Source organism: Leptopilina heterotoma, unplaced genomic scaffold (genome assembly GCF_015476425.1).
Source record: "Leptopilina heterotoma isolate Lh14 unplaced genomic scaffold, ASM1547642v1 Lhet_45, whole genome shotgun sequence".
NCBI classification, from domain to species: Eukaryota; Metazoa; Arthropoda; class Insecta; order Hymenoptera; family Figitidae; genus Leptopilina; species Leptopilina heterotoma.
The window spans coordinates 2,435,300-2,463,244 of NW_025111086.1; the positions used below are offsets into that span (position 1 = coordinate 2,435,300).

Here is a 27,945-nt window from a genome sequence, read left to right on the forward strand (position 1 = left end):
ATTCGTGTATTAGGATTGACAAGATTTTTTAAAAAAGAAACGACAAAATTCCCTCAAAGAGTTTGGAAATTCATCTTGGATTTAGCGGCAAATTCTGTTTTTACAAAGTACGAATTTTTTTTTCTTTCAATTGTAATTCAAATTACGAGGTTTTTGTTAGAATTAAAATTAAAATTACGAATTTTTTTTTGTTACAATTAAAAATAGGATTTTTTTTGTTACAATTACAATTAAAATTAAAATTTCGAACTTTTTTGTTGCAATTACAATTACAATTAAAATTACGATTTTTTTGTTATAATTAAAATTAAAAATACCAACTTTTTGGTTTCAATTACAATTAAAATTAAAATTATAAACTTTTTTGTTACAATTACAATTAAAATTAAAATTACAATTTTTCAAAATTCATTCGATTGATTTGTAATTAAATTAATTTTCATTTGCGTATTTTTTACTCGTTTTAGACTCGTTCTGGACAATATTTATTATTTTTGCGAAATTTTTCGAAGAATCGAGGGAAATAATTCTAGATTTTCTCTTTAGGAAAAAGGAAAATAAAAAATGAGAATTTTCCCAAGATCCGAGATGAAAAACTGAACGAGTCACTTTTACTCTTAATTTTAATCGTTTTACACTTGCCGAGCATTGAAATGGGAGCTTCTTGAAATTTTTTTTTAGATAACTTTTGCACGTTAGAGGAATTTTTTTTTCGTTTCATTTTTTATCTGTTTTTTTGGCTCACTGAGAAAAAGAAGTAAATTTAAAGAAACTCCCTCGATGTGAGGCACATTTTTATCTGATACTTATAGAATATTTTATATTACAGATAAGGTACTCGCCACCCTTGGAGAGGGTACTTTTGGAAAAGTTGTCAAGGTTGTCGACATGTTAATGTAAGTTCAAGCACCATTTAAATTCACGTATGTATATTATAATAAAAAAGAAAAATGAAAGATCTGTTTTGAAATTTGAATTTACAGAAAATGCAATGCAGCTTTCTCTATCTCTCTATTTTCTCGACCCGAAATCAAAAATAGCTAGACTGTCATAACTTAAGCACTAGTCACAATAATAGGATAACCTTGCACTTTGTTTCGACGCGCGCATCAGGAATTAAATATTTTTCTCGTCGATTTTTTTTTAATAAATTCATTTCTTAATTTATCCCTTTTTGGAATTTGTCTTTTTTTGGGGTAAGGAGATACTGGGGGAAAAAAATTTTTTTTTTATTTACATAATTGAATTTTTATTAATAAATGGTTTTTTTCTCTTCTTTTTTTTCACAGGGATCATGTGATGGCGCTGAAAATAATCAAGAATGTGGAAAAATATCGAGAGGCTGCTAAACTGGAGATCAACGCGTTGGAGAAGATCTCGTCGAAAGATCCAGAGGGTCAACAGTTAGTATTTAAATCAACAAGAGAGTCCAAAGGAGCGCGCAGCCGACGAATTTGAAAAATTTATGGCTCGACGTTCAAACGCTTTTAAGATGCTATGCGAGCTCTCCATTTTTTTCTATCTCTCTCTGTCTCTCTTTTTTGCTTTTTATTTCAGTCTTTTTTTTACTCATTGACATTTTCTATTTTTCAGCTTGTGCGTCAAGATGTTGGATTGGTTCAATTATCGTGGTCACATGTGCATTGCCTTTGAAATGCTTGGTCTCAGTGTCTTTGATTTTTTGGTGAGTTTGAAATTTTTCTTTTAAAAATTTTCTTTCGTTTACAAATACCTTTGAAATTAGAGTAATTTTTTTTTAGAGAATATTTTACCTTTTTGGCTATTTTTCCGACTGTTTTAAAAAACTGCGACATTTTTCGACTTCTTTTGATAAAATGGGAGTTTTCCGACTTTTCTTTCGGATGTTGTAACTAAATACCACTTTTTTGGTAGAAAATTCAAATAAATTTGCTTTTTTCTTTTGCAGAGAAATAATAATTATCAACCCTATCCATTGGAGCAGGTGAGGCACATAGGGTACCAACTTTGTTACTCCGTCAAGTTTCTTCATGACAATAAACTGACGCACACGGATCTCAAGCCAGAAAATATTCTTTTCGTTGACTCTGATTGTGAAGTAATCAGTAATGGTAAAAAGGTACGTTTTTGTGATATTTTTGGTAATAAATTTTCCAATTTTTGTTTATTTCTTTCTTTTCGGTTTTTGTATTTGAAATTGAAAAATAAATAAATGAATAAATTAAATAAGTAATAATAATTAATATTGTTGTTGAATTTTAGCGAAAAGAAGTTCGACGTGTGAAGAGGACAGACATCAAACTCATTGACTTTGGCAGCGCTACTTTCGATCACGAACATCACAGTACAATTGTCAGTACAAGGCATTACAGAGCACCAGAAGTTATTTTAGGTAATTCTTCAGTTCAATAACTTCAAAAAAAAAAACTAAATAAAACTTCAGTTTAATTATACATTAAAATTTAATACTTTATTTTAATTTAATTTTAATTTAATTCTAAATAAAAATTTAACTTAAAGTAGAAATTAATTAAAAATGTCAATTTATATATTTAATTAAAAATATTAATTGATTGATTACTTGATAAAAATATAATTTAAAGTAGCGACAATGAATAAAATTAGAAAACTAGAAAACAGAATTGTATTTTCTAATATTCTAATTTCATGAATAAATTAAGTAATAAAATAAAAGGAATAAAATTGGATTTGATTAAATTTGAAATTGAATAAATTGAATTGAATTTAGAAAGTAGAATTTTGTTTTAAGTATTTACGAATCGTTTTTAAAATTTATTGTTTCCACAGAATTGGGATGGACTCAACCGTGCGACGTGTGGTCCATTGGTTGTATTCTCTTTGAATTGTACCTGGGTATTACTTTATTCCAAACTCACGACAATCGCGAGCATCTGGCAATGATGGAACGAATTCTTGGACTAATTCCATACACAATGGCTCGCAAAACTAAGACCAAATATTTTTATCACGGAAAATTGAAGTGGGACGACAAGAGTTCTGCTGGTAGATACGTCAGGGATAATTGCAAACCTTTGCACGTGAGTTTTTTATTTCAAGAAATATTATTTTTTAGGGAAATACATTAATTTAAAATTTTCATAAATTTTCTTAAGAGAAATTAATTAGATAAAAAAAATTTTATAAAATCCTTCGAAAAAAAGTCGATTATTTTTTAAGGATTTTAATAAAATTTGTATAATTATAAGAATTCATATATTTTTAATACAAAATTGTAATTAAATACGTTTGAAAAAATTTTAATAAAATTCTTTGCAAGAATTCAATTATTTTCACAAATAGTAAAATTCTTCACAGAAATTCAATTATTTTAATAAAAGTTAATAAAATTCGTTGCAAAATTTCAATTATTTTCATAAATAATAAAATTCGTTTCAAGAATTCAATTATCATTAATAATAAAATCAAATTAATTAAATTAAATTAAATTAAATTAATTAATTGATTAAATTCAATTATTTTCAAAAATTTGGATAGAACTCTTCAAAGAAATTCAATTATTTTTAGAAAAGTTGATGAATTTCGTTGCAATAGTTCAATATTATTTTCATAAATAATAAAATTCTTTGTAGAACTTGAATAATTTTTAATACAATTTAAAATAAATTCCTCGAAATATACAATTATTGTTTAAAATTTTATTAAAATTTTTAGAAGAATTATTTGTAAAATTTGTTGATAAAATTCTTTAAAGGAATTCAATTTTAAGAAATAATCAATTGTTTATTCAATTATTTGTTTCCGTATTTAAATAATTGAATTCTCTTAAAACTTTCTGACCAGAATTGAATTTAAAATTCAATTTCAGTTAAAATTTTAAATGATAATTGAATATTAGAAGCGTTACCTATAGTATAAATTTTGAGAAATAATTTAATTTCAATAGATTTTTAAATTGAAGTCTTTGAAAATTTTAATTCTCATAAAACTAATGTGTGATAAAATCATTATTTTATAATAAAGAAATAAATTTAGAGTAAATTTAGATAATTTTTTTTTTTTTTTTGAACAATTTTTTATAGAATAATTGTTTTATTTTTCAGCGCTACATATTATCGGAAGAGGACGATCACAGACAACTTTTCGACTTGATACAACAAATGTTGATCTACGATCCCTCTCAAAGAATAACCCTAAAGGATTCATTGAATCATCCATTTTTTGATGCACTACCAGCGTCGCAAAAATTGACAGACTTGAGAGCTGCTGGTGATTCACAGCAGACGTACGAACGGTCTCACTCGCTTTCTCGATGAAGCTAGGACAGGGACCGACCTCCATACCAAGCAGATACTCCCAAGAAGAATTTATTATTATTTTCTCGACTAAATAATTTCATCAATAGTATCGTTCGATCATACAAGTCATTCAACTATAGAATTCGATGACGCCTTTTTAGAGGTGCTTCTGTTTTCTTTTTATTTACATTGTTAAGGTAAGAAAATTATTTTTCTTTTTTCTTTTGTCTATACCTTTGAAAAATAATCAAATTCTCTTATGATTTTTTTATTAATTGATTTTGTTTAGTCAAACTTGAAAAGTAAAGAAAAATTCGAAATTGTAGAAATTGAAAATCAGAGTGTCTGCTCGGTAAAGTGAAACCGCGTCCCACTATTTTGATAGTGAAATATTTTATAAACGCTACTCTGTACATTTTATCTTGTAATTTTATTACGACGTTACAACGAGGGAGGTTTAGAGAAAATGAGATTGAGAGTGAGTGTCAGTGAAAAAAAAAGAAACAAAACAAAACAAAAAAAAAAGAGTACGTGATAATTTGTATGTTGAAAGAAAGCCGGTCGTTGAGTTTGCGAATTTAAACTTGAACGCCGGATTGGATAAAAACAAAAATTTTGTATAGGATAATAAACTAATTTTAGAAAGTCTTAGTTAAAAAGAGAATCGAATGATAATCGTTTAAAAAAAACAGCGAGCACTTGAGTGTTTTTTGTTAATTTTTTTTTTTTGTACAAAAAAGTAACTTGCCAATGATAACGAAATTTTTTTCGTAACAAATTCCTTTTTTTTTATTTCTTTATTATTTTTTTTTGTCTCGACAAATAATCATCGGCCATAAAGAAATATGAAATTTCTTACACAGAAAGAAGAGAAAAATTTAATTTTTTAAAGATTATCGGAAAAACCAATTTCGATGAACAATCGTGTGCTCATCGTGATAAATAAACAAATGTAAACTTTTGTCTTGTAAATACGACTTGGGTAAAATTGTACCTATTCGCTACGTCATGTTTAAGTAGTTTGTCAAGTTGTAATGTACGATATTTCTCCTTTATTTTTATTTATTTCCTTTCTCTCCGCGTTTACAATCACATTAGGAAAAAAAATAGGAATCTTAGAAAATGTTTTGTCCCTAAGCGAGAATTTTTCTCATTTCAATAATATAGAAATAGAATTTTTTGAAAATAGTACACAAAAGAATTCTTAAATGTGAAAATTGTTGTAAATAATTTTGCCGCAAAATTTCACGAGATCACAAATTGTATTTTAAACTTGATTAAAAAAATGTACTTTTATCGTAATTGAATATCAAATATATTCAGATTAATTTTGTACATCACACGTCCTTCAAGTGTTTGTAATTAATAATTAAAAATGAAAATAAAGGAGACTAATTGAAAAAAAAACTATTTTGGTTGAAAAGAAATTATTTTTTAGGTTTTGCACTCATCTACTAAAATCTTGAAAATTTCAGGGTTGCCACACAATCTGGAAACCTGGAAAAGTCAGGAAATTTTTATCGAAATCCTGGAAAATTGTTGTTTACTAAAGTTATTGTGTTTATTTTTGAAATCTAATTTTACTTAAATATTTCAGAATTAAGTCAATTTTAAAAGAGTTGCGTTTACAATTTTTATAAATAGATAAACTTCGAAAGGTTTTATTCGAAATTTTGTAAAATTTCACTTTTCAATGAAAAAAATTTTAATAACTAAAATTCGTCTGAAATTAGTTACATTTTTTAATATATATTTAACTGATTATTAAAAATCATGGATTTATAGAAGAATTTTAGTTAAAAACACTAAAACAAATTGAATTTTGAAGCAAATACAAATGATTGCAAAAATTCAATTATTTTCAAAAGTAGTAAAATTCTTCTAAGAAATTCAATTATTTTCAAAAACTTTCCTCAATTTAATGATTTTTAATATCTACTACTTTAATAAAAATTCTCAAAAGAATTCAATTAGTTAAAAAATATTTTAATAAAATTCTACGCAAACACATCATTATTTTTATAAATAATAAAAATTCCCCAGGAATTCAATTATTTACAAATTATTTTCATAAATAATAACATTTTCTACAGGGATTCAATAATTTTCATAAATAATGAAACTCATCGCAGACTTTCAATTATTTTCAAAAATTTTAATGAAATTCTTTGTAACAATTCAATTTCTTTTAAAATAATTTTAATAAAATTCTTCGTAGAAATTTAATTATTTTCAAAAATTTGTCAAAATTCGATTATTTTCAATGTTTACTATTTCAATAAAATATCACAAAAGAATTTAATTATTTAAAAAGAAATTTTCATAAAATTCGTCTCAAGAATTCAATTATTTTTTTAAATAATAAAATTCGTCCCAAGAATTCAATTATTTTATTAAATAATAAAATTCTTCGGAAAATATCAATTATTTTCTTAAATAATAAAATTCTTCAGAGAATTTCAATTATTTTCAAAAAGTTTAATAAAATTTTTTCTAATAATTAAATTATCTTCATAAAAAATTAAATTCTTTTGAAGATTTTAATTATTTTCTTAAATAATAAAATTCTTTGAAGGATTTTAATTATTTTCAAAAATTTATTTCAATTCTTCGCAAGAATTCAATTATCTTCATAAAAAAATTCTTTTGAAGATTTCAATTATTTTCATTAATAATAAAATTCTTCGGAGAATTTCAATTATTTAAAAAAAATTTGAAACAAATTCTTATCAAGAATTCAAATTTTTTCATAAATAATTGAATTCTTTACAGAATTAAAATAAATAATAAAATTCTTCGGAGAATTTCAATTATTTTTAAAAATTTTAATAAAATTCTTCGCAAGAATTCAATTATCTTCATAAAAAATAAAATTCGTCTCAAGAATTCAATTATTTTATTAAATAATAAAATTTTTCTCCGAAATTCAATTATTTTCAAAAATTTTTATAAAAATCTTGGCAGAATTTCAATTATTTTTAATACAATTTTCATTAAATTTCTCGAAAAATAAAATTATTCTTACAAATGTTATTAAAATTTGTTAAGAGAATTCAATTATTTAAAAATTTGTTGATAAAATTCTCTATAAAAGTTGAATTTTAAGAAACATTCAATTATTTAATAAAATATTTGTTTTTCTATTTGAATAATTGAATTCTTGTAGAATTTTCTAATAAATATTGATTTAAAATCTATGAGAATTTGTACTTTTCATACACTTTTAATTAAGAATTCTGTAGAATTAGTTTTTTTCAAAAAGTTGAATGAAATATTTTTTTAATTATTTGAAGTTTTTAATTTCTAATATATTTAATTGAAGAATGTCAGAATAATCAACATTTCGTAAAATTAAATTGTAAACAAAATGATTTGAAAATTCTCAATGTTCTTTTTCAAAAATTATTTTAAAAAATTGACTTATAGAAGAAGTTTAGTTGAAAAGTCTAGAAATGAATAACCGAAATAATGAAAATAATTTTTGAAAAAGTTACAGTGACAGAGTAGTAAGTTTTATTTATTGAATTAAAAATTTTTGAAAATCTTAATTTCTATGAAATAATAATAATGATTAAATATTTATTTCAAAATAAAGTTCTTTAGAGTCAGGGAAAAAGTTAAAGTTTTGTCTTGAAATCAAGGAAAAGTTTGAAAATCAAGGAGTTATTTAATTTGGTAAAATATAAATGTATTTTAAAAACCTGAAAAAATTTCGTTTTTTAACCTGGAAAACCTGGAAAACTCAGGGAATTAAAAAAGAGCAAAAGCGTTACAACCTTGAGTTTAATTTAATTTAATTTGCAATTAGCAAAGACTTTTTTTCCCTTTAAACAATTGATTTTTTTGAAAATAAAATGCACTTCAGTTAAAAGTAATGTTTTTTTTATTCATAATCGTGGGTCACGTTTACATAGATTTACAAGTAACTAAGCTGCTACAGAAGTTTATGGTAGATAAATGTCATCAGTGTTTTGTTTCTCCTTCAAACGATAATAATAGTAATATATACAACATTGATTATTATGCGTGTACGTGTAGTGCTATTATTTTTTTTTTTTACTTTTATTTTATTACATATTAAAAATGAAATGTATTTTAAAGAGAAAAATCACTTATGCAAATGGGTGGCCCTAATTATTTAACAAATGCCTAACGAGCTTCTCGCTAAATCACAATTGAACATGACAATAATACAAAAAACGAGCATTTTGCATTGTCACAAAGCGAGCCATCATCATCGGAATTAATAACAAAAAAAATTAATGAAAAACCACAAATTTCTTTACTACCAATTCTTAAAAAAAAGGAAAAAAAATTCTACCAAATATTATGCTCATCATAAAAAAAACAATCTTATAAAATAAATAAAAACTTTCGTTAAAAAAGTGAATAATTACATTTTTTTAAAATTTAAATACTTCAAGAATTTAGAATTTACAAAAATTTTTTAAAAATGTTTTCCATGTAATTTTTTATGCTTTTTTTTCTTTTAAAATTACGTAACGTAGCAGTAAGCCGCATTTTTTTTTATTTCTAAGATTAATTCTAATAATGATCATGATGATATTTTTTCTAATAATTAATCGTCGTAAGAATTATATAGTCGCTAGAGTAATATTCGTCCTATGTAACAGTCTTTTTGGCTAAACTTCGATCTATGAACAAAATATTTTTCCATTCCACCGCTCGTTTTCTCTTTCGTTTTCATATTTCTTTTAAAATTAATTAAAATCAGATAAAGACAAATAAACGTACATTTTTTTTCTATTCGATAAAAGAGAACTTGTAAACATTTTTTTTTACAATTCTTTTTCCTAAACTGCACAAATCAATAAAAATCAGATTTATTCCATAGATGTGTTTTTTTAAAGAACAATTTAAGATTTTATCAAGAATATTTATGCAGTAGAAGTAAAAAAAAATGTACGCAAATAATATACAAATAATTTGTCTATAATATTGCATAAGATTCCTAAACATAATTTAAGATTTCGCACATACTTTATATTTAGATTATATAGTTTTTTTTTCTTTACTTTAAGTGTTGCGAATTTTTTCAGACGTTCATTTACAATAAATTAATTTAATTTACAAACATTACAATTCTCGTAGAAAATTTTTCTTTTATTACAAATTGACGCTTTTAAAAAATACGAAAAATTAAAAAATACGAATAAACAACAATAGTACAATTTTTAAATTACAAATTTCGACAACGAAAATAATTATATGAACGTCTTACAAACGATTTGCAACATTTTCTCTACAATTGTCTCGAAATATATTTTATTTTTTAATTTCCATATATTTTATTTTTTTTATTTACTGGCAAACCGCGTTTTCATTAAAGAAAAGCGGGTATCGAGACACTCGAAATATTATATATATATATTTATTTATATATATAAAAAAAAATTCTACAGAAGCGGAACATTGATAAAAGTCTCGAAAATTTTTTTTTCAATAATAAAAAGCGATTCTAAACATTTATACATATTTTTAATTATTTATATATATACTTTTACGTCAGATCTCTCGCTCGCTATATTTACAAACTTAACAGATAATAATGACAACGAGAAGTTATATAGTTTTTCATCACTATTACGGTCGTAGATGGTTTTAAAAAATAATCATTTACACAAGAATAAAATAAAAAAATGCTATATTATATAAAATCGACGAGAAGAGTGTGAGATTTCTCTCGTATAGCGAGTAAAAAACAAAAAAAAAACTCGCAAGACGCGAACGCGAGTCTAGGAATCGAGGATAATAAATAAATTAAGTCGTTTTGATTTAGTGAAGAGAAAGAAATTAGAAAAAAAACATTCGACTGTGTTTTTCGCCAAGAAATAAATTTTCTCAGCCATTTTCCTTTTTTTTCTATAATACTAACTCTAGCCAGGCGCTTCCAATAAAAACAATAAATTTCGCGACAATCTATTTTTTTGCTTTTTAAAAAGGACCAGATTAAACAGCCATTGTAAAATTTACACAAAATTAATTAATTAACAAGGTCCACTAAACATCCTTGTTTTCTTTAACATCAGTATTACGAATTTCACTGTAAAATTTGTAATCAATTTTTTTTTCTGTAATACTGAGTGAAAAACAATTTTTTGGTTATACATTTAAAAAGAAGCGCGAGGCATGAGATTTACTTTTTTTTTCTTTTTTTTTTAAATAAAATCTGTTAATTGCACGCAAAACATACATATTTGTTTATCACCCATCATCCATTCAATTTATTCAGAGCGTAGCAGTCTTTCAAATTTATAATTTAAAAAAAAAACTTCAAGTTCCCTTGAATAAAAAAAAAAGTTAAAATTTAAATTAATTTTTCAAAGAATTTCAATAATTCTTTCTTTTTGATATTTCCTTGAAAAAAATACTTAACAAAAAAAAAAGTGTTTTACAATCTTCAAGAGGAAAATTGCAAAACAATTTGAAAAATATACAAATTTTACGATAAGGTTTGTCCTTAATAAATTTAAACGTGTCAAATAAACAAATATTAAATACTTTAATACACTAAACGAGATTTTTTTCTTTTTAAATATGTTTAAAAAAAAAGAAAAAAAAATACTTGTCAACATACTCTTTTTTAGAAAATGGAAAACGTTAATTAAATGAGACTGCTTCGTTCTGGATTTGAACGAGCAAAGATTTTTTTTTCTTTTTTTTTTTGTTAAACTAAATCTCGGAGATTTTTCAGAAAATGAAATTTTATACCTCTTCACGAGACAATAGTACGAGGTGTCTTTGCACTGTTGCTGGTTGGAGTCGTGAGGTCCTTACTTGCGGATTGTGCAAATAATACACCTTGATACATGGTTCCATTCAATTCTATACTAACAACGAGAGAATTGTCTCCGTTACGACCATCGCCTGCAAGAAAAAAAAACAGAAAATTTGTTAGGTGAATATAAAAATTTTAGGGCCAAAAAGAAAATCTATATTTAATAATCGTTATATTCCAGTATTATATTAAAAAATAGAAAATAATTTTAAATTCTTTCGAAGAATAGATTCTATTAAAAGTTTTGACAATAATTGAATTCTTTCAAAAAATTTCTTAAATTTATTGAATATAATCGATTTTCTTAATAATTGTTATTAATAATTTTACTATTAAAATTTTATTAAAATTATTTATAAAAAATTAAATTCTGTTAAAGAATTTTATAAGAGTTTTTGCTTTTTGTAAATAATTGAATCCTTTTGATGAATTTCTTTGTGTTTTCTGTTAAATAATGTAGTTTTTTGAATAATTTTAATTTAACATTTTTGAAAATAATTGAATTAAACAAAGAATTTTTTTAACTTTTTAAAATAATCGTGTCTGTTAATAATTATAATGAAATATTTGATTTTTCAAGTTTATTAAAATTGTTTTCAAAATAGTTAAAATCCTCCGAAGAATTTTATTATTTAAGAAATTAATTAAAATCTTCAAAAGATATTTATTTTTTATGAAGATAATTGAATTTTTAGAAAGAATTTTATTAAAATTTTTGAAAATAATTGTAATCTACCGAAGAATTTTATTATTTATAGAAAATAATTGAATTTTTGCAATAAATTTTACTTCGATAGGATTTCTTGACCAGAATTTGTTTCAAATTTTTGAAAATAATTGAATTTCTATAAAGAATTCAATTATTTATGAAAAAAAAATGAATTCTTGATAAGAATTTGTTTCAAATTTTTGAAAATAATTGAAATTCTCCGAAGAATTTTATTATTTAAGGAAATAATTGAAATCTTGAAAAGAATTTTATTTTTTATGAAAATAATTTAAGTTTTAGGAAGAATTTCGAAAATAATTGAAATCTTTTGGAAAATGTTATTATTTATGAAAATAATTGAAATTTTGCAAAGATTTTTATTAAAATTTGTGAAAAATAATATAATTGTTTTAATGAAAATTTAAATTCTTTGGAGAAATTTAATTAAGATTGTATGGAAAATAATAAATTGGATTTTTGCAAAAAATTTTATTATTTTTAAAAATAACTGAATTTTTCCGAAAAATGTTATTATTTATGAAAATAATTGAATTCTTCCGAAGAATTATATTAAATTATTTGCTTAATTTGCTTAATAATAAATGAAATAGAACGTTCCGCTCGCGTAACATTTGCTAGTCGAATTAATAAACTAAAACAATAAAAAAACAAAAATAAAATAAAACAAAATTAATAGAAAAACTAAAACAGAACCAAAAATAAAATAAATAAAAATACAAACCTCTATTGGAGATTGTTATATTGGTGCGTGGATTAGATAATAAAGTTTCCTTCTCTTCGGGAACTTCGTCTTCTAGCCTGAGCCTTTTACTGGCAGCAACTGCAGCTCTGGCAATTAAGTCCTGTTCATTTTTTACTTGAATACTTCCACTTGACGAAGGGGGACTTTGTCTTTGTGGGGATGAAGACAATGGTGATGACCTAAAAAATATTCAAAAATCACTATTAATTTTATAATCGAAAAATAAACAAGATACTGATTAAAAATTTATATCAAAACCAATTTATTTTGTCTCTATTTCTAAATTTTTGTATTTTTCATTTGAATAAAAAACTCGGAACATTTAGTAAATAAAAAAGAAAATAGATTAGACATTTACCTGAGACCAAGATCCAGAGCTTCCCTCTGAGGTTCAGGACTGGAAGCTGGAGGCGCAGGTGAATGTGCCTGCTGTGGTGAGTAAGGTGGATGATGACCAACGCCAGGATAAATGGAATTGTTATTATACAAATTCCACATTGTTAATCGTGACATTTCCAATGCGGAAAAACCGCCGTCACGTGGTGATGTCGATGTTGGCGGCGATGCGCTGCCTTGTCGATGCATCATCATTTGATCTCCAGAACTGGCGTTTTTCAATTCCTTGTTCATAAGCTCTTTATTCAAATGCTTTATGTACTCAAACATTCTAGCTTCCAATTCTGGTGGTACCAATCCTGGAACTGTAAATTTTCATAATTATTAAAAACGTAATTCGATAAAAAAAAAAATTTCTTTTAAATATAATTCATCATAATTTATTTTTTAAAAAACTAAAAGCTCCTATTAAAAATTGTGCAAATAAAATTCATTAACATTTATTTTTTAAATAAACTAAAAGCTCTTAATTATTATAAATCGTGCAAATAAAATTCATTAACATTTATTTTTAAAAAAAACTAAAAGCTCCTAATTATTAAAAATGTAATTCGATCAAAGATCGTGAACATAAAATTCCTTCAAATTTATTTTCAAAATACTAAAAATTCGTTATTATTAAAAATATAATTCGGTACAAAAAAAAAAAACATGCAAATTAAGTCAAAATGAAGAGGAAATTTTGTCTCCGAGGAAAAGGAGAATTGAAAATTGTGTGCAAAGGAAATGAAGAGACATGAAAAAGGTCATGAAAAGGAAATGCCAATGGATTTTTAAATCAAGGAATGGGAAATATTAACGTCACACAAAGTGGAGGAAACACGTTGGTGAGGGAGGTTTTATTTTTTTTTCTCTCTTTTGGTGGAAAGGAGAGAGGAATTGGAATGCTCGTTAGCGAGAGTCATCCGTTAACGCCTGTCTTCCAGAGGATCGTACAATCAATTACGCCTCCTTCATTCTTCGCATCATCATCATCTCTGGGGAGGCCCTTACCAAAAATTTCCTAACTACCGATTTAAAATAAACCCAGTTTCCCTCTGAGATCATTTCTTCCAGACAATGTTTGTCTCTACACACCCTACACCAATATTTAATTCTCTGTTGCTTTTCACATTTTCAGTGGCAGTTAACATTATTACTATTACCATCATCATCATCATTATGGAAATGAAGAAGAAACTGGATATAAATCATTCATAATTTCAAGAAATGAGAAAATCTCAAAACTAGTTTAGAATTTCGTCCATTAAAAATCATCTCTCTCTCTCCGAGAAATAGTAGATCGAAGAAAAAAAAACTGTTTTCAAAAATAACGAATAATAGAAATATTTTATTTCGCGCTTCATTTATCAAAAAATACAAAAATAAAGGATTTTTAACTAATTTTCAAAGCCGAACTAATCGAAATAAGAAATAATTTTCGACAACTTTCTTGAGAAATTAAGAAGTTTGTAAACTTCTTTTCTCAAGTTTTGAATTCTAAAACGACAAAAAATAGGAAATATCCCTAATAATGATATTTTTATAACGGAAAAATAGTAAAAAAGAAAAAAAATCGAATTAGAAATTGATAAGGAAGCTAATTTCAAAATTTGCAAATCATCCAAAAATTGCAAAAAAGCAAGAAATTCTAACTATTCCTGAAGTCTATAAACGATTTTTTTTCCATGAGTTTTTTTTAATGTTATACAAAATTTTGTATTTTGCCAATAAATAACCAGACCAACGAAAATCTTATTTTTATCACATTTAGCAAAAATTTCTAAAATTTTTATCAACAAAAAAAAATTAGTGAAGATTTCAATTTTATAACAGGAATTACTTATTCATTTAATTTATTTTTTTACTTTTTTAAAATTTAATTTTACTTTTATGATTATTTACATATTTTTTTACTTTTTAAAAATTTATTATTATTTGTATGATTACTTATATTTCTTTTACTTCGCAAGAGTTTAAAATAATTTCAAAATTATTGCTTAAAAATGCAATATTCAAAGAATATTTGAAATTTTGTTCAAATCAAAAGAATTTTAAATTATTTCTTCAAAAAATTAAATAAAAATAAAAATTGAAATTATAACTAGAAAATTTTAATAGAAATTCTATCAATTTTTTCTTGGGAAAAAATTAATTAAAGCTCTTAACTTTAACAGTAAAAATTATTCTACAGTTTTTCCGTATAATAAATAAAGAGAAAATATAAAATTATTTAAAATTAGCATTAGAAAATTTATTTCAATCATAAAGTTCCTAAAATTGTAAAATGTCCAAATGAACCAAATTTTTTTTTCATTTTTTCTACAAATTGGATTTTTATTTGAATAAATATTGAATATTTCTTTCTGTTCGAGTACGCAGGTTATTAGTGACAAGTCAAAACATTTTATGGGATCAGAAACTTTATTTTAGCACTTTATAAACTTTATTGAGATTGATTAAAAGCGACGCGAAACATAATAGGCAACTTTTATGTAAGCGAATAGACAGAAAACAAAAGTGAGTGTGTAGAAAAATATAAAGATGCCCTCTTTAGTGAGGAACTTAAATTATAACGTTAGGGCGGGAATTGTGAATACTTAACACCCCCCCTCAATTTATGCCCGAGAAAACAAAAATAAATGTTCAAATTTTAAGTCCAAGATCACGAACACATTTTTGATGTAAACTTTGCGAAAGTCCTTTTGTGAGCACATCCGCCACCATCTCACTTGTTGGTAAGTACTCGATCTTCAACAATCCGTCAGATAGAACTCGTCGAATAAAATGATGACGGATGTCAATATGTTTGGTCCTGGAATGGTGAATTGGGTTTTCCGCCAATCGACCAGCACTTTGGTTATCATTAAAAATGACAAGATTTGTCAAATTTTTGAAGTTCAGTTCCTTGAGAAATTTGACTAAAAAGACACCTTCTTTGGCAGCATCCGAAAGCGACATGTATTCTGCCTCTGTCGAAGACAAGGCAACTGTCCTTTGCTTGCGAGATTGCCAGGAGATTGCTCCTCCACAGAGCTTGAAGATGTTACCGGTGAAAGAGCGCCTGTCGATGGAACAGTTACCCCAATCTGCGTCTGCGAATCCTTGGAGAGGTAAATTGTCCTTCTGGTAGACTAACTCGTAGTCTAAAGTCCCTTGGAGGTAACGTAGGACCCTTTTTGCAGCCTGCCAGTGTTGGTTCTCGTAAGATGAATTAAACTGTGCCAAAACGCTAACTGCATGCGCTATATCAGGACGTGTTCCTTGAGCAACATACATCAGCGCTCCGACGATTTCGCGATAAGGCAAACTGGTGTCCTCGGTTTTCAAAGGTTTGGTAAATTTGCGGCCAAGAGCAAGTGGAGTTGAAATCGGTTTACAATTTTCCATTCCAAATCTTTTGAGAATTTCCTTGATGTATCCCTGCTGTGAAATGGAGACACGATTTTCGCTACGTTTAATTTCAATGCCGAGGCAAAATTTAGCCTCGCCCAAATCCTTGACCTTGAAATATTTTCCGAGTGTTTTCTTGACATGGTTTTCCTTTTGACGATCATTCGTAAGAATGAGAAAATCATCCACATAAATTAGCATGAAAATTTTCTTTTCTTTATCAACATAAATGCAAGGATCGGAATCAGTTGGGAACAAGTCAATACTTCGAAGCACTCGGTCCAATTCGGTGTGCCATTGGCGGCCAGCTTGTCGAAGCCCATATAAGGCCTTTTTGAGTTTACAGACGGCGTTCGGTTTATCTAAATTTCGAATTAATGTTCTCGCCCGTTCTTGAAGGATAGGACCCTTTTCTTCGTTTATCATTCTCGACAGCATTTCTTGCAGAAGTTCCGGTTTTTCGATGTAAATATCTGCATCTACTTTTCCATTGAGATACGCGGTTTCGATATCCAATTGAGTGATCCTAAAATTTTCCTGCGCAGCAATAGCCATAAGTAGTCGAAAAGATCCAAGACGAGCCACAGGTGAAAAAGTCTCGAAAAAGTCAACACCAAACTGTTGAGTGAATCCCTTTGCAACGGTGCGGGCCTTTCTGCGACTTATGTTTCCATCGGCATCAAATTTGTTGCATAAAACTGTACGACACTTGATGACCTTGGCATCGGATGGTTTTGATACAATTTCGAATGTATCATTCAGTACAAGATTTTTAGTTTCCAGGTAAATGGAATTCCGCCACTCGTCCTTGTCTGGTCCAGAAAGAGCTTGATGAAATGGAACTTCGCTTGCAAACATAACTTCATTATCATTATCCCATCCAAAAAATTCTTCTTCACTCGAACTTGAGTCATCACGAGGAGGTCCTTCTGGTATAATTCGTTCTGCCGGCGCAATTTGTTCTTCCACAGGAACAAGATTATATTTCTTCTTAGGACGACCCACTGCTCCAGTTCGTTCTTTACTAGGACGACCAGGTCCTCTTCGTAATTGATCACCAGCATTATTCCGGATTTCTAAAGGCTCATTCGGAATGTTTGGAGGTTGATGCTCTTCATTATCAATGGCAGCAATCGGGATCTCTGGTTGATTCTGGACATCAAGAGGTGCAAGGAGCTCGAAATCGACGTACTTGTTAGTATCTGCATCAGAGTCTGAAACTTGAGAAAAATTGTCAAATTTATCAGTAGAATTTCGAGTTGAATAATTAAGATCAGTTTCGTTAACGAATTTAACATCTCGTGTGACATGAATTCTCTTCTCAGAAGAAACCCAGATCCTGTAAGCTTTGGAGTTTTCGGCGTATCCTACGAAGACACCCTCGATTCCCCTTGGCGCAAATTTATCCTTGGTAGGAGATTTATTCAAAATGAACACCTTCGAGCCGAATCTTCTTAGGTAGTTGACCTTTGGACGTCGACCAAAAATAACTTCGAAAGGAGTTTGTTTTCCCAAGATCATTGTCACACACCGATTGCGTACATGGTTTGCTGCTGAAACTGCTTCAGCCCAAAAACGAGTGGAAAGTTTCGAATCTGACAATAAACAACGAGCTGCCTCCAAAAGAGTTCTATTTTTCCTCTCTGAAATACCGTTCTGTTGAGGTGTATGTGTTGTTGATAGTCGGCGCTGTATCCCTGCTTTTCTCAAAATATCGTCCATTCTCGAGTTGCAATATTCGGTGCCGTTGTCACTTTGAAGACTTTTAATTTTCTTACCAGTTTGATTTTCGATATAGTTTTTAAATTCCAGAAATTTGGAGGGAACTTCGGATTTGCTTTTCAAGAAATAAATTTCAGTCCAGCGACTATGATCGTCCGTAAACGTTAAAATGTAACGAGCTCCGCCGAAGGATTCTTGCCTCATCGGGCCGCAGAGGTCAGAATGTATTATTCCAAGTATTTCTGGGGATCTTTCTAAACGTTTTGGAAAGGGAAGTCTGGTTAATTTCGCGATAGCACACTCATCACACGGAGGAAGTTTTTCTTCCAAATTGAATGTTAATCCATCAACAGATTTATTACGTAACATAGTCGACATGTCCTTAAAATTTAAATGTCCAAGACGCTGATGCCAAATCATTGTATTACACGTCGCGGAACTGGTAGAAATACACGCACTATTATTTCCTTCACGGAGAAAAAATAAGTCACCTTGTCGATCAGCAACCATTTTTGTTACACCATTTGCGTCCTGTACTATAGCACTTGTTTTCGAAAATATCACTTGATGATCTTTATCTACAATTTTAGCAATCGACACTAAATTTGTGCGTAGATCCGGCACGTGAAGTGTATTTTGAAGAGTAATAACACTGTCGATTTTTCCGTCGGAAGTAATAATGTCTACATCGCCCTTAGCAATGACAGGTGCCGTCGCATTGCTGGCTAATCGCACACTAGAATTTACTTCGCACAAATTAGTGAGACCTTTTGAGTCATTGCACAGATGCGTTGTGCATCCACTATCGAGACACCACTTTTCTTTATCAGTCACATTATACACAGATACCGAGGCGGAATTAATTTCGTTTGTAAGAAAAACATTATTCGCGTCATTATTATTTCGATTTTTATTTTTCTTTTTAAAACAATTTTTCGTAAAATGTCCCTTTTTCTTACAATATCCGCACTGTATATTTTTATTTGAATTCGGATTTTCACTGTTTGCACTGTCACTTTGATTCGATGGTTTATTTTTGGGAAATCGATGTTTGGAGAACATGGCACTAGAATCGGAATCACTTTTATGAGCTTTACTTTCACTCTCTTCGATAATTTTAATAATCAACGACTCTACATCGGGTAATTTATCGCGTGATTTGATGGCACAACTAAAGTTATTAAAATTGCTGGGCAAACTGTGAAGCAACATAATCGAAAGTAAATCGCCATTAATTTCAATTTCCATACTATTAAGTTTGTCAACTGTGTCCATGAACTCAGACAAGTGATCGCGAATGTCTGTGTTTTCTTGCATTCTGAGAGACAATAATTTTTCGAGGAGATTCGCTTTTCTCATTGGTCCCTCTGACGCGTAAACAGATTTTAACTTATCCCATATTTCCTTCGAAGTGTTACAGTTCCGAATATGACGAAGTTGCGATGGACTGATAGCGAGAATCAGATCGCTTTTTGGTTTCCGGTCTTGTATGTTCCATTGGTCGAGGGCAGCTTGTGCGGCGGCTAATTGGTCACCTTCACCTTGTAAAATTGGTCGAGGAGTATCTCCGTTGACATAAGACCAGGTATCATCTCGAACTAAAAGAGCTTCTATTTGAATCCGCCATGTATCATAATTGAGCTTGGTTAAAAGCTCAATTCGCGCTAAACCGAAAGCATTCGCACCAGCCATCGTGAGATATAGCGTACGTGCGTGTGTGAACTACGAAAAATGGCGTCGACCGAAGCGTTCGAGGACGCTCTACCGTTTCGAGAGAATTTGCGGTTTATTTGCGCGATTCCGGACCTGGGCCCATAACCTGTTCGAGTACGCAGGTTATTAGTGACAAGTCAAAACATTTTATGGGATCAGAAACTTTATTTTAGCACTTTATAAACTTTATTGAGATTGATTAAAAGCGACGCGAAACATAATAGGCAACTTTTATGTAAGCGAATAGACAGAAAACAAAAGTGAGTGTGTAGAAAAATATAAAGATGCCCTCTTTAGTGAGGAACTTAAATTATAACGTTAGGGCGGGAATTGTGAATACTTAACACTTTCTAACTTAATTATATATTTTTATATTAAAATGTAAACTTTTTGAAATAAATGAATATCATCTTATAATAAAAATTTCAGTTTTAGTAAATATTTTTATCTACTTTACAAAATTTCTTTCATTTACACATTCAAAAATTAATTAATTTATGAATTAATTAATTAATAATTAATAAAATGTAATAAAAATAAAATACTATTCCCCAATGTTCTCTATTTTTGGCAAAATACACCCGGAAAAAAAATATTTTACTCCGAGCCTACTATAATTATTTATTTGCTTCTTATAAATTTTATTTGATTTCAATAAATTTTATTTGTTTTCAAATAAATTCCATTTGGTTCAAAAAAAATTATTATTCATGCAAAACAAAATTTTTATTCGAAACAAATAAAAGTAGGCTGCGTAAAAAAATATACTTTTCTTCGACTCAAAAAAATATTATTTTGATAAATACCAAAGGAAATTTGGTCAAACAAAAGTCGAATAAAATATTTATTTTAATAAATATTGAATGAAATTTGATATTTTTGGAGTCAAACAAAAGTACATTTGTCACAGAATTTACTAAATTATATATTTGTTTCAAATAAAAATTTTGTGAACACAAATAAAAATTTACAAATTAAAATTTGAACAAAATGAAATTTATTTGCAAAAAATAAAATTTATTCGAATCAAATAAAATTTTCATACTTTTAATAGAATAAATAAATAAAGAAATTATTTCCCTAGATTTTCAGTTTTGCATCACATTAATAAAACATTAGGAAAAAAAAGCATCAAGAAGAAAAAAAAAATGTGCAATTTCAGAAAAAAATTTCTCGAAACTGAAGAAATCCTTTCTGATTATGTTTTTCGACCCCAGAAAAAAAATGAAAGGCGAAATAGGGCGTGTGGGGGGTTTGGGGGGTTGAGATTTAATAATATTAAATCATTATTGATAAACCAGGTACCAATAAATATATTGGCTCACCGGCATTAGGTTGTCCCATTGTTCCTTGTGGATGCTGTGGATGATGAGGATGTGATAGGGGTGTATGAACACCGCTTCCATTAACCAAAGATTGTGGCCCGTGATGTTGACCTGTCACCGCTGTGACAAGTGACAAGGGTGACATTTGTGGATGAAGGGCCAATGAATTTGGTGTGTGAGGATTCCTCTGTACCAGGGTCTCACCTGCACCACCGTATGCTCCATAACTGCTCCGTCGTCCCTCCCTTCGATTTCCATCGATTGCCGCCTGTAATTCTGCTGGCGTTGACAAGTGCCTCCTGTCGCATTCGTATGGATACAGGTATTTCATGTATCTGCAAGCAAAAAAAAATTTTTTTTTTAAATTTTCCAATCAAACTTTGTACCTAGTTTTCTGTTTTTTACAAAGTTTATTATTTTTCCATTTTCCGTAAAACTTGGTATATTTTTATCTTTTTCTAATTTCCATTAAATTTAGTATTTTTCTGTGTTCCAGAAAATTTAGTATTTTTATTTGTACGAGTAATAAGAAACAAATTGTAATAAATAAAATAGTAATAAAAACGAATCGTAACATAAAAAAATTCCTAAAACAAAAACCAAATAAATATTTGAAATCTAAAAATCTATATTAATAATCGTTGTATTCCGATAATCCTAATTAAATTCTTGTAAAGTGATTATGAAAAAATTTGAAAATAATTGAATTTTATGAAGAATTTAATTATTTGCAATAATTGTAATAAAATTCTTAAGTCAATTTATAAATAATAAAAATCTTCGTAAAAAATTAAATTATTTTTATATAATTAATTAAATTCTTATCAGGACTTCCCTTATTTTCAAAATACAATTATTTCAATTGATTTCATCTAAAATTTCAATTATTTTTTTAAATCTTGTAAAAATTCTTCGAGAAAGTTTAATTACTTAAAAAAAATAATTGAATTTTTCACACGAGTTCAATTATTTGAAAAACTTTTAATAAAATCCAATTCCAGAATTAAATTATTTTTTAAAAATAATTAAATTTTCGTTGGAATTAAATTATTTTAAATGCAATTTTAATTAAATTCCAGGGAAAATTTAATTATTTTTAAACTTTTTTTAAAATTTCTTCTAAAGAATTCAATATCAATAAATAGTAAATTTTTTAGAGGAATTCAATTATTTTAAATATAATTTTTGTAAAATTCTTCTCCAAAATTCACTTATTTTTTAAAATTTCCACAAAATACAATTATTTCAAAAATAATAAATTCTTCGCAGGGATTCAATTATTTAAAAACGATTTAATAAAATTCTAATCAAGAATTACATTATTTTCAGAAATAATTAAATTGTCGTTGTAATGAAAATCAATGAATTCTTCTAAAGTATTTATAAAAAAATTTGAAAATGAATAATTGAATTCATTTTAAGAATTTCATCAACATTTTCTTCAAGAATTGAATTCTTTCGAGAACATGTAATTAAAATTGTATTGAAAATAATTTAAAATAAAGGTTTTAAAATAATACTGTGTATTATTAATTATAATTAACAAATTTTCCTATTAAATTATATTAAAATTATTCATAGAAAATTAAATTCTATTAAACAATTTTAATAGAGTTTTTTTTTAATAATTACATTTTTTTCGGAAAAATTTCATTAAATTTCATAAACATAATGTAATTAGTTTAAATATTTTTATTTGAAAATTTTGAAAATAATTGAAATTTACAAAGAATTTTATTAAAATTATCTTGAAAATAATAATAATAATTGAATTTTCTTATTTACAAAAATAATTGAATTCTTGCCAAGAATTTTACAATTTATATAAATAATTGAATTGTTTCGAAGAATTTTATCTGAATTTTTGAAAATAATTGAATTTTTTTAAAGAAATTTGATTAAAAATTATGAAAATAATGATTTTTTTAAAAGAAATTTTAATTTCATCAAAATTGTTGAAAATAATTGAATTTATATTAAAATTCTTGAAAATAATTGAATTTAATTAATATTTTTTTAAAGATAATTGTATTCTTTCGAGAAATTTTATTAAAATTGTATTAAAAATAATTGAATTCTTGTGAAGAATTTGATTATTTAAGAAATGGAGTACCGCTAGTTACAACAAAATTTCAATTCTTGCACAAATGAATTTAGATGAAATCAACATTTTTTTCGATAAATTTATCAAGAGAGGAAATTTTCTTTATTCCTGAGAGTGATTTGTGAGTATTTGCGCGGGTGAAACTAAAAATTGACGAGCATCAGGCAAACCTCTGAGTCGATGGTTTTCGAAATTGCCTTTTTGCCTCTCCTTTCACCCCGACAAAGAGGGATAATTCGTAAATATTATTTATTTTGACGTGGTATATCGATTTTGAGTGAAGAGAGAAAAGAAGAGAGAGAGAGAGAGAAAGACGCCTTTCTCGTATACATGTACACGCGCCATATACAATACCAAAACCTATAATTCGCTCAGGGATCGTTCGGTTTTTACGATTGTCTGCCAGACTGCAGGCGAAACTATACTGAAAAAAAGCTCGTACGCGCCTTCGACCATCCATTTGTCCATATGAACCGGTATATAGATAAACATTTATTTCCCACACTACCTTGCTATTATTTCTTTTCAGAAGAAATTTTCTAAAAAAGAAGGAAAAAAATTGAGAGAAAGAGAGAGAGGGAGAGAGAGACATATACAAAAAAAAGGACAATTTTTCTCTTCTCTACTACAGAGCAAACTGTTAAATGCATTCAACAAAATAAAATAAGCCCTATTTTCTAATATTGATTTCCCTGATGGAAAAAAATAGTGATTGTTCTGCATATATTTACTTTTAAAATATGTAATCTAAATGATTTTCTTGAAAAATGAAATTTCCACGAATCAGAATGAATGTAATTTATTTTTTTTCGTCGGCGGATTGTAATTTTTTTTTCATTAAAAACGTATATTTTCAGTATCAAAAGTGTTTATTTTTATTTTCTTTAATATTTTCGTCTCAAAATCAAAAATATTTTTGCTATCAAAATAGTTTCAGTCTCAAAAAAGTTTCACTATCAAAAATCATTTTGCTATCAAAATAGTTTCAATCTCAAAAAAGTTTCACTATCAAAAACCTTTTTGCTTTCAAAATAGTTTCAGTCTCAAAAAAGTTTCACTATCAAAAACCTTTTTTCTATAAAAATAGTTTCAGTCTCAAAAAAGTTCCACTGTCAATAAAATTCCACTATCAAAAAATTTCCACCATCAAAAACTTTTCACTATTAAAAATCTTCCACTATCAAAAAATGACAATTTTTTGATAGTCGAAGATTTTTGATAGTGAAAAGTTTTGTCACATTTTTACAATTTGTTTTTTTTCAACTATCATTTACAATTTTAGTGAATAATTTATTAGAGAAGAAAATAAAAAAGAAAAAAGAATTGAAAAGAGAAAAAAAAATAGAACAGAAAATAAAAGAAAACAGTAATGAAAATAGAAAAGAAAACAGTAAATTAAATAAAAAAGAAACCATCAGTAAAGAAAATAGAATAGAAAACAAAATAGAAATCATCCCCAAAGAAAAAAAAGGAAAAATAATAAAAGGACGAAGCAAAGTATTAAGAAGCCTGGACTAATATATGAATTACAGAAACGCGACGTGCCAACGTCAATTGAAAATAACTCGACGATGCTTTTGTGTCTGACGTGCGACAGAACGCCATCAGGACGTCATGGTTTATCCATCATTTTACCAGTGGGACACACACGGCAAAACGAGAGATCCGCCTTACTCTCGCGAGGAGAGCGACAACATTGCCCGTGCTCTCAAATCAATTATCCATATATTTTTTCATTCTTGAAGAAACAAAACCGCAGGAAAAAGAAATAAAGAAGAAGAAGAAGCAGCAACTCTCTCATCTATTTTGTTCCACAAACATTTCTGCATTTGATCTTGTTCAAAAACTTGTCCTGCGTCTGCCTCCTCAAAAAAGATTCATCATTTATCAAAATAAGCTCGCTCTCGCCACGCACTCGGCAAAATCGCGCGACGATGAATTTTACTCCTGCTGAATAAAAAATTTTGCTTTAGATCTTTTGGAAAAGTTCGAAAATCTTTTTTCCACAATTTTTTTTTTAATTCTAAATAGGTAGTGTTGTAATTCATTTCTATTTTTCTTTTTTCTATCCAATTTTCTTTTTTATTTTATTTTATATTCTATTTTGTTCCTATTTTCTTCTTTATTTTATTTCCTATTCTAGTTTTTTCCAATTTTCATTCTATTTTGTTTTCAAATTTCTTTTCTATTTTCTTTTCTGTTTTCTTTTCCAAATTCTTATCTTTTTTCTTTTCTATTTTCTTTTCCAATTTCTGTCCCTATTTCTTCTCTTTTTTCTTTTCTATTTTCTTTTCCAATTTCTTTTCTATTAAATTACTAGCAAAAATTGTAAGTTATAATAAATAAAAACTAATTGCAAAAAAATTACAATTTTTTACAGTAAAACTCTTTTGATAGTGAAACTTTTTTGATAGTAGAATTTTTTTATAGTCGTAATTTTCTTAAGTGAAACTATTTTGATAGAGGAATTTTTTTTCTAGTGAAAAATTTTTCGATAATTATTATTATTTTTTAGAAAATATTAATTAAATTAAATTATTTTCAAGAATTTTAATATGAATACAATTATTTTCAACAATTTTGATGAAATTAAAATTTCTTTTAAAAAAATCATTTTTTTTTCAAAATTTTTAATAATATTTCTTCAAAAAATTCAATTCTTTTCAAAAATTCAGTTAAAATTCTTCGAACCAATTGAATTATTTCTATGAATTCTAAAGTTCTCAGCAAGCATTTAATTATTTTTATATAAATAAGAAAATTCTTATTTAAAGAATTAAAATATTTTCATAAATAATAAAATGTTTCCGAGGAATTCAATTATTTCCAACACAGTTTTAATAAAATTTCTCGAAAGAATACAATTATTTTTAAAAATATTATTTAAATTAAATTATTTTCAAGAGTTTTAATAAAAATTCAATTATTTTCAAAAATTCAGATAAAATTCTTCGAAACAATTAAATTATTTTTACAAATTTTAAAATTCTTGTCAAGAATTCAATTATTTGTGTGAATAATAAAATTCTTCTGAGAAATTCAATTATTTTCAATAGGTACAATTTTTTAATTAAATTTCTAGGAAAAAATTTTATTATATTCAAGATAAATTTAATAAAATTTCTCTAACCGGTTCAATTATTTTTAAAAATTGTAATAAAATTTTTCTAAAGAATTGAATATTGTTTTCAAAAGTTTTTAATAAAATTCTTTGTAAATTTCAATTATTTCCAAAATTTTCAATTAAAATTACTTTAAAAAATTACATTATTCGTTTCGAATGCTCAAATGAATGAAATTTATTTTCTATTTAGATATTATCAAAAATTATTAAACTAAAATGGAAAATAATGCAAATTAAATATTTATTTAGTTCTAACAATTATTTTCTATAATACACAAAATAAGTTTATTATAATAAATACAAATTAAAATAAGTAACCAAAATTCCGTATAGTTTATTTAAACATTCGGATCTTTAGGTACAAAAATCGAAAAAAAAATTGAAAATTGTAAACTAAATTGAAAATTTCAAAATTACAGAACTTTGTATAATTGTAAAAAAAAATCAGAAAAATTATAAAAATAATTATTCGAGAATTTTGCTAAAGTGACTGCGGACGAAATTAATTAGAAATTGGAGTCAAAAGTAGTTAAAAGAGTTGAAATTTGTTCGCCGTTTGCTAAAAAAAAAAGAACAAGAAGAAGCAATGCAGTAATTGAAGTTGAGAGTGGAAAAAATTGCTTCATTATGAAAATTTAAAGAATGTCACGATCTACTTACTGTGTGCGGAGTGTAAATGCGGCAGAAGTGATGCTTGACGGAAGATGAAGACCTTTGATTATTTCCTGCCATAGTTTCTTGTTAATGACATCAACTAATCCGCCTCGGGCAATGACTAAATTGTAGAGTTCGTAGAGGTCCAATACAGATTTTGCCATTATCGGTAATCGATTGATCGGCGTTCCTAAAAAAAAAGAGAGACATAATTAATTAGTAAGCAATAAATCTTATTTTCATATTTTATTTTTTCTTTCTGTATATAATTATATATTTTACATCTAATTTTTTTTATGTTTATATTTTCCATTTTTGTCTTTATTTACTTTAGTCTTTATTTACTTTACTTTTTTTTTTAGTTTTAGTAAATTTTTTCAATGAGAAGACAAAAAAATCGTCAACGGTTCTTAAGCAAAAAAATTTCTTCTAGAATTTATTTTTGAAAGTAAAAAAAAAATACTTTCAATGCGAGAACAAATAAGAAACATTTTTCCTGAGGGAAATTCACTTGAAAGGTCAAATATTTTGAATGGGAGAACAAATTAAAAAAATTTTTCCTGAATAAGAAACATTCCCAACTTTTATTTTTGGGAATAAGTCAGAAAGTTGAATAAAAAAATTTCGCTTCTTGCAAAAAAGGCAAAAATTCCCCTGAGACGAATCGAAATATATTTCTATTACTAAAATATCACTCAGAAAAAAAGGGAGAAAATTGTCCAAAAAATAAGAAAAAAAATCGCCAGGAGAAGAGGTGGAAACTGGCGAATTCTTCGGATGTTAAGTATATACATGTAAAGCCCTTCGCATATGAATTTTACGAGTTTGTCCAAAAGAAAAGGAAAAAGAGAGATAGTACGGGCGTTAACGAGAGTAATAACGAATTCGCGACTATCACGCAAGACTAACGTATAGTTTTACGAGCTTGCGAACAATTCTGAACTCCTCTGTCTCTCGGCTTTATAATACGCGAACAATACATTTGGCGCACGTGTATTTTCTATATAT

The 27,945-nt window shown here is 26.9% G+C and overlaps 2 protein-coding genes across 15 annotated transcripts in view; one reads left to right on the plus strand and one right to left on the minus strand.

Annotated features, from left to right (window-relative positions):
* Window positions 1–5,591, plus strand: part of LOC122507117 (serine/threonine-protein kinase Doa) — a 47,762-nt gene extending 42,171 nt beyond the window's left edge. For all 10 annotated transcript variants that reach the window (XM_043619666.1, XM_043619667.1, XM_043619671.1 and 7 more), the window contains 7 exons: window positions 830–896; window positions 1,290–1,403; window positions 1,594–1,684; window positions 1,928–2,098; window positions 2,242–2,371; window positions 2,788–3,038; window positions 4,062–5,591. In XM_043619666.1, coding sequence (XP_043475601.1) covers window positions 830–896; window positions 1,290–1,403; window positions 1,594–1,684; window positions 1,928–2,098; window positions 2,242–2,371; window positions 2,788–3,038; window positions 4,062–4,274 — 1,037 coding nt within the window. In that variant the 3' untranslated portion in view covers window positions 4,275–5,591. The remainder of the gene's footprint in view (window positions 1–829; window positions 897–1,289; window positions 1,404–1,593; window positions 1,685–1,927; window positions 2,099–2,241; window positions 2,372–2,787; window positions 3,039–4,061) is intronic.
* A 2,530-nt stretch (window positions 5,592–8,121) lies between these two features.
* Window positions 8,122–27,945, minus strand: part of LOC122507208 (protein dead ringer-like) — a 225,923-nt gene continuing 206,099 nt past the window's right edge. For 4 of the 5 annotated variants that reach the window (XM_043619815.1, XM_043619813.1, XM_043619814.1 and 1 more), the window contains 5 exons: window positions 26,944–27,127; window positions 21,056–21,390; window positions 12,886–13,228; window positions 12,507–12,706; window positions 8,122–11,144 (listed from right to left, as the gene is read on the minus strand). In XM_043619815.1, coding sequence (XP_043475750.1) covers window positions 10,993–11,144; window positions 12,507–12,706; window positions 12,886–13,228; window positions 21,056–21,390; window positions 26,944–27,127 — 1,214 coding nt within the window. In that variant the 3' untranslated portion in view covers window positions 8,122–10,992. The remainder of the gene's footprint in view (window positions 11,145–12,506; window positions 12,707–12,885; window positions 13,229–21,055; window positions 21,391–26,943; window positions 27,128–27,945) is intronic. The other variant, XM_043619816.1, reaches the window with a different exon arrangement.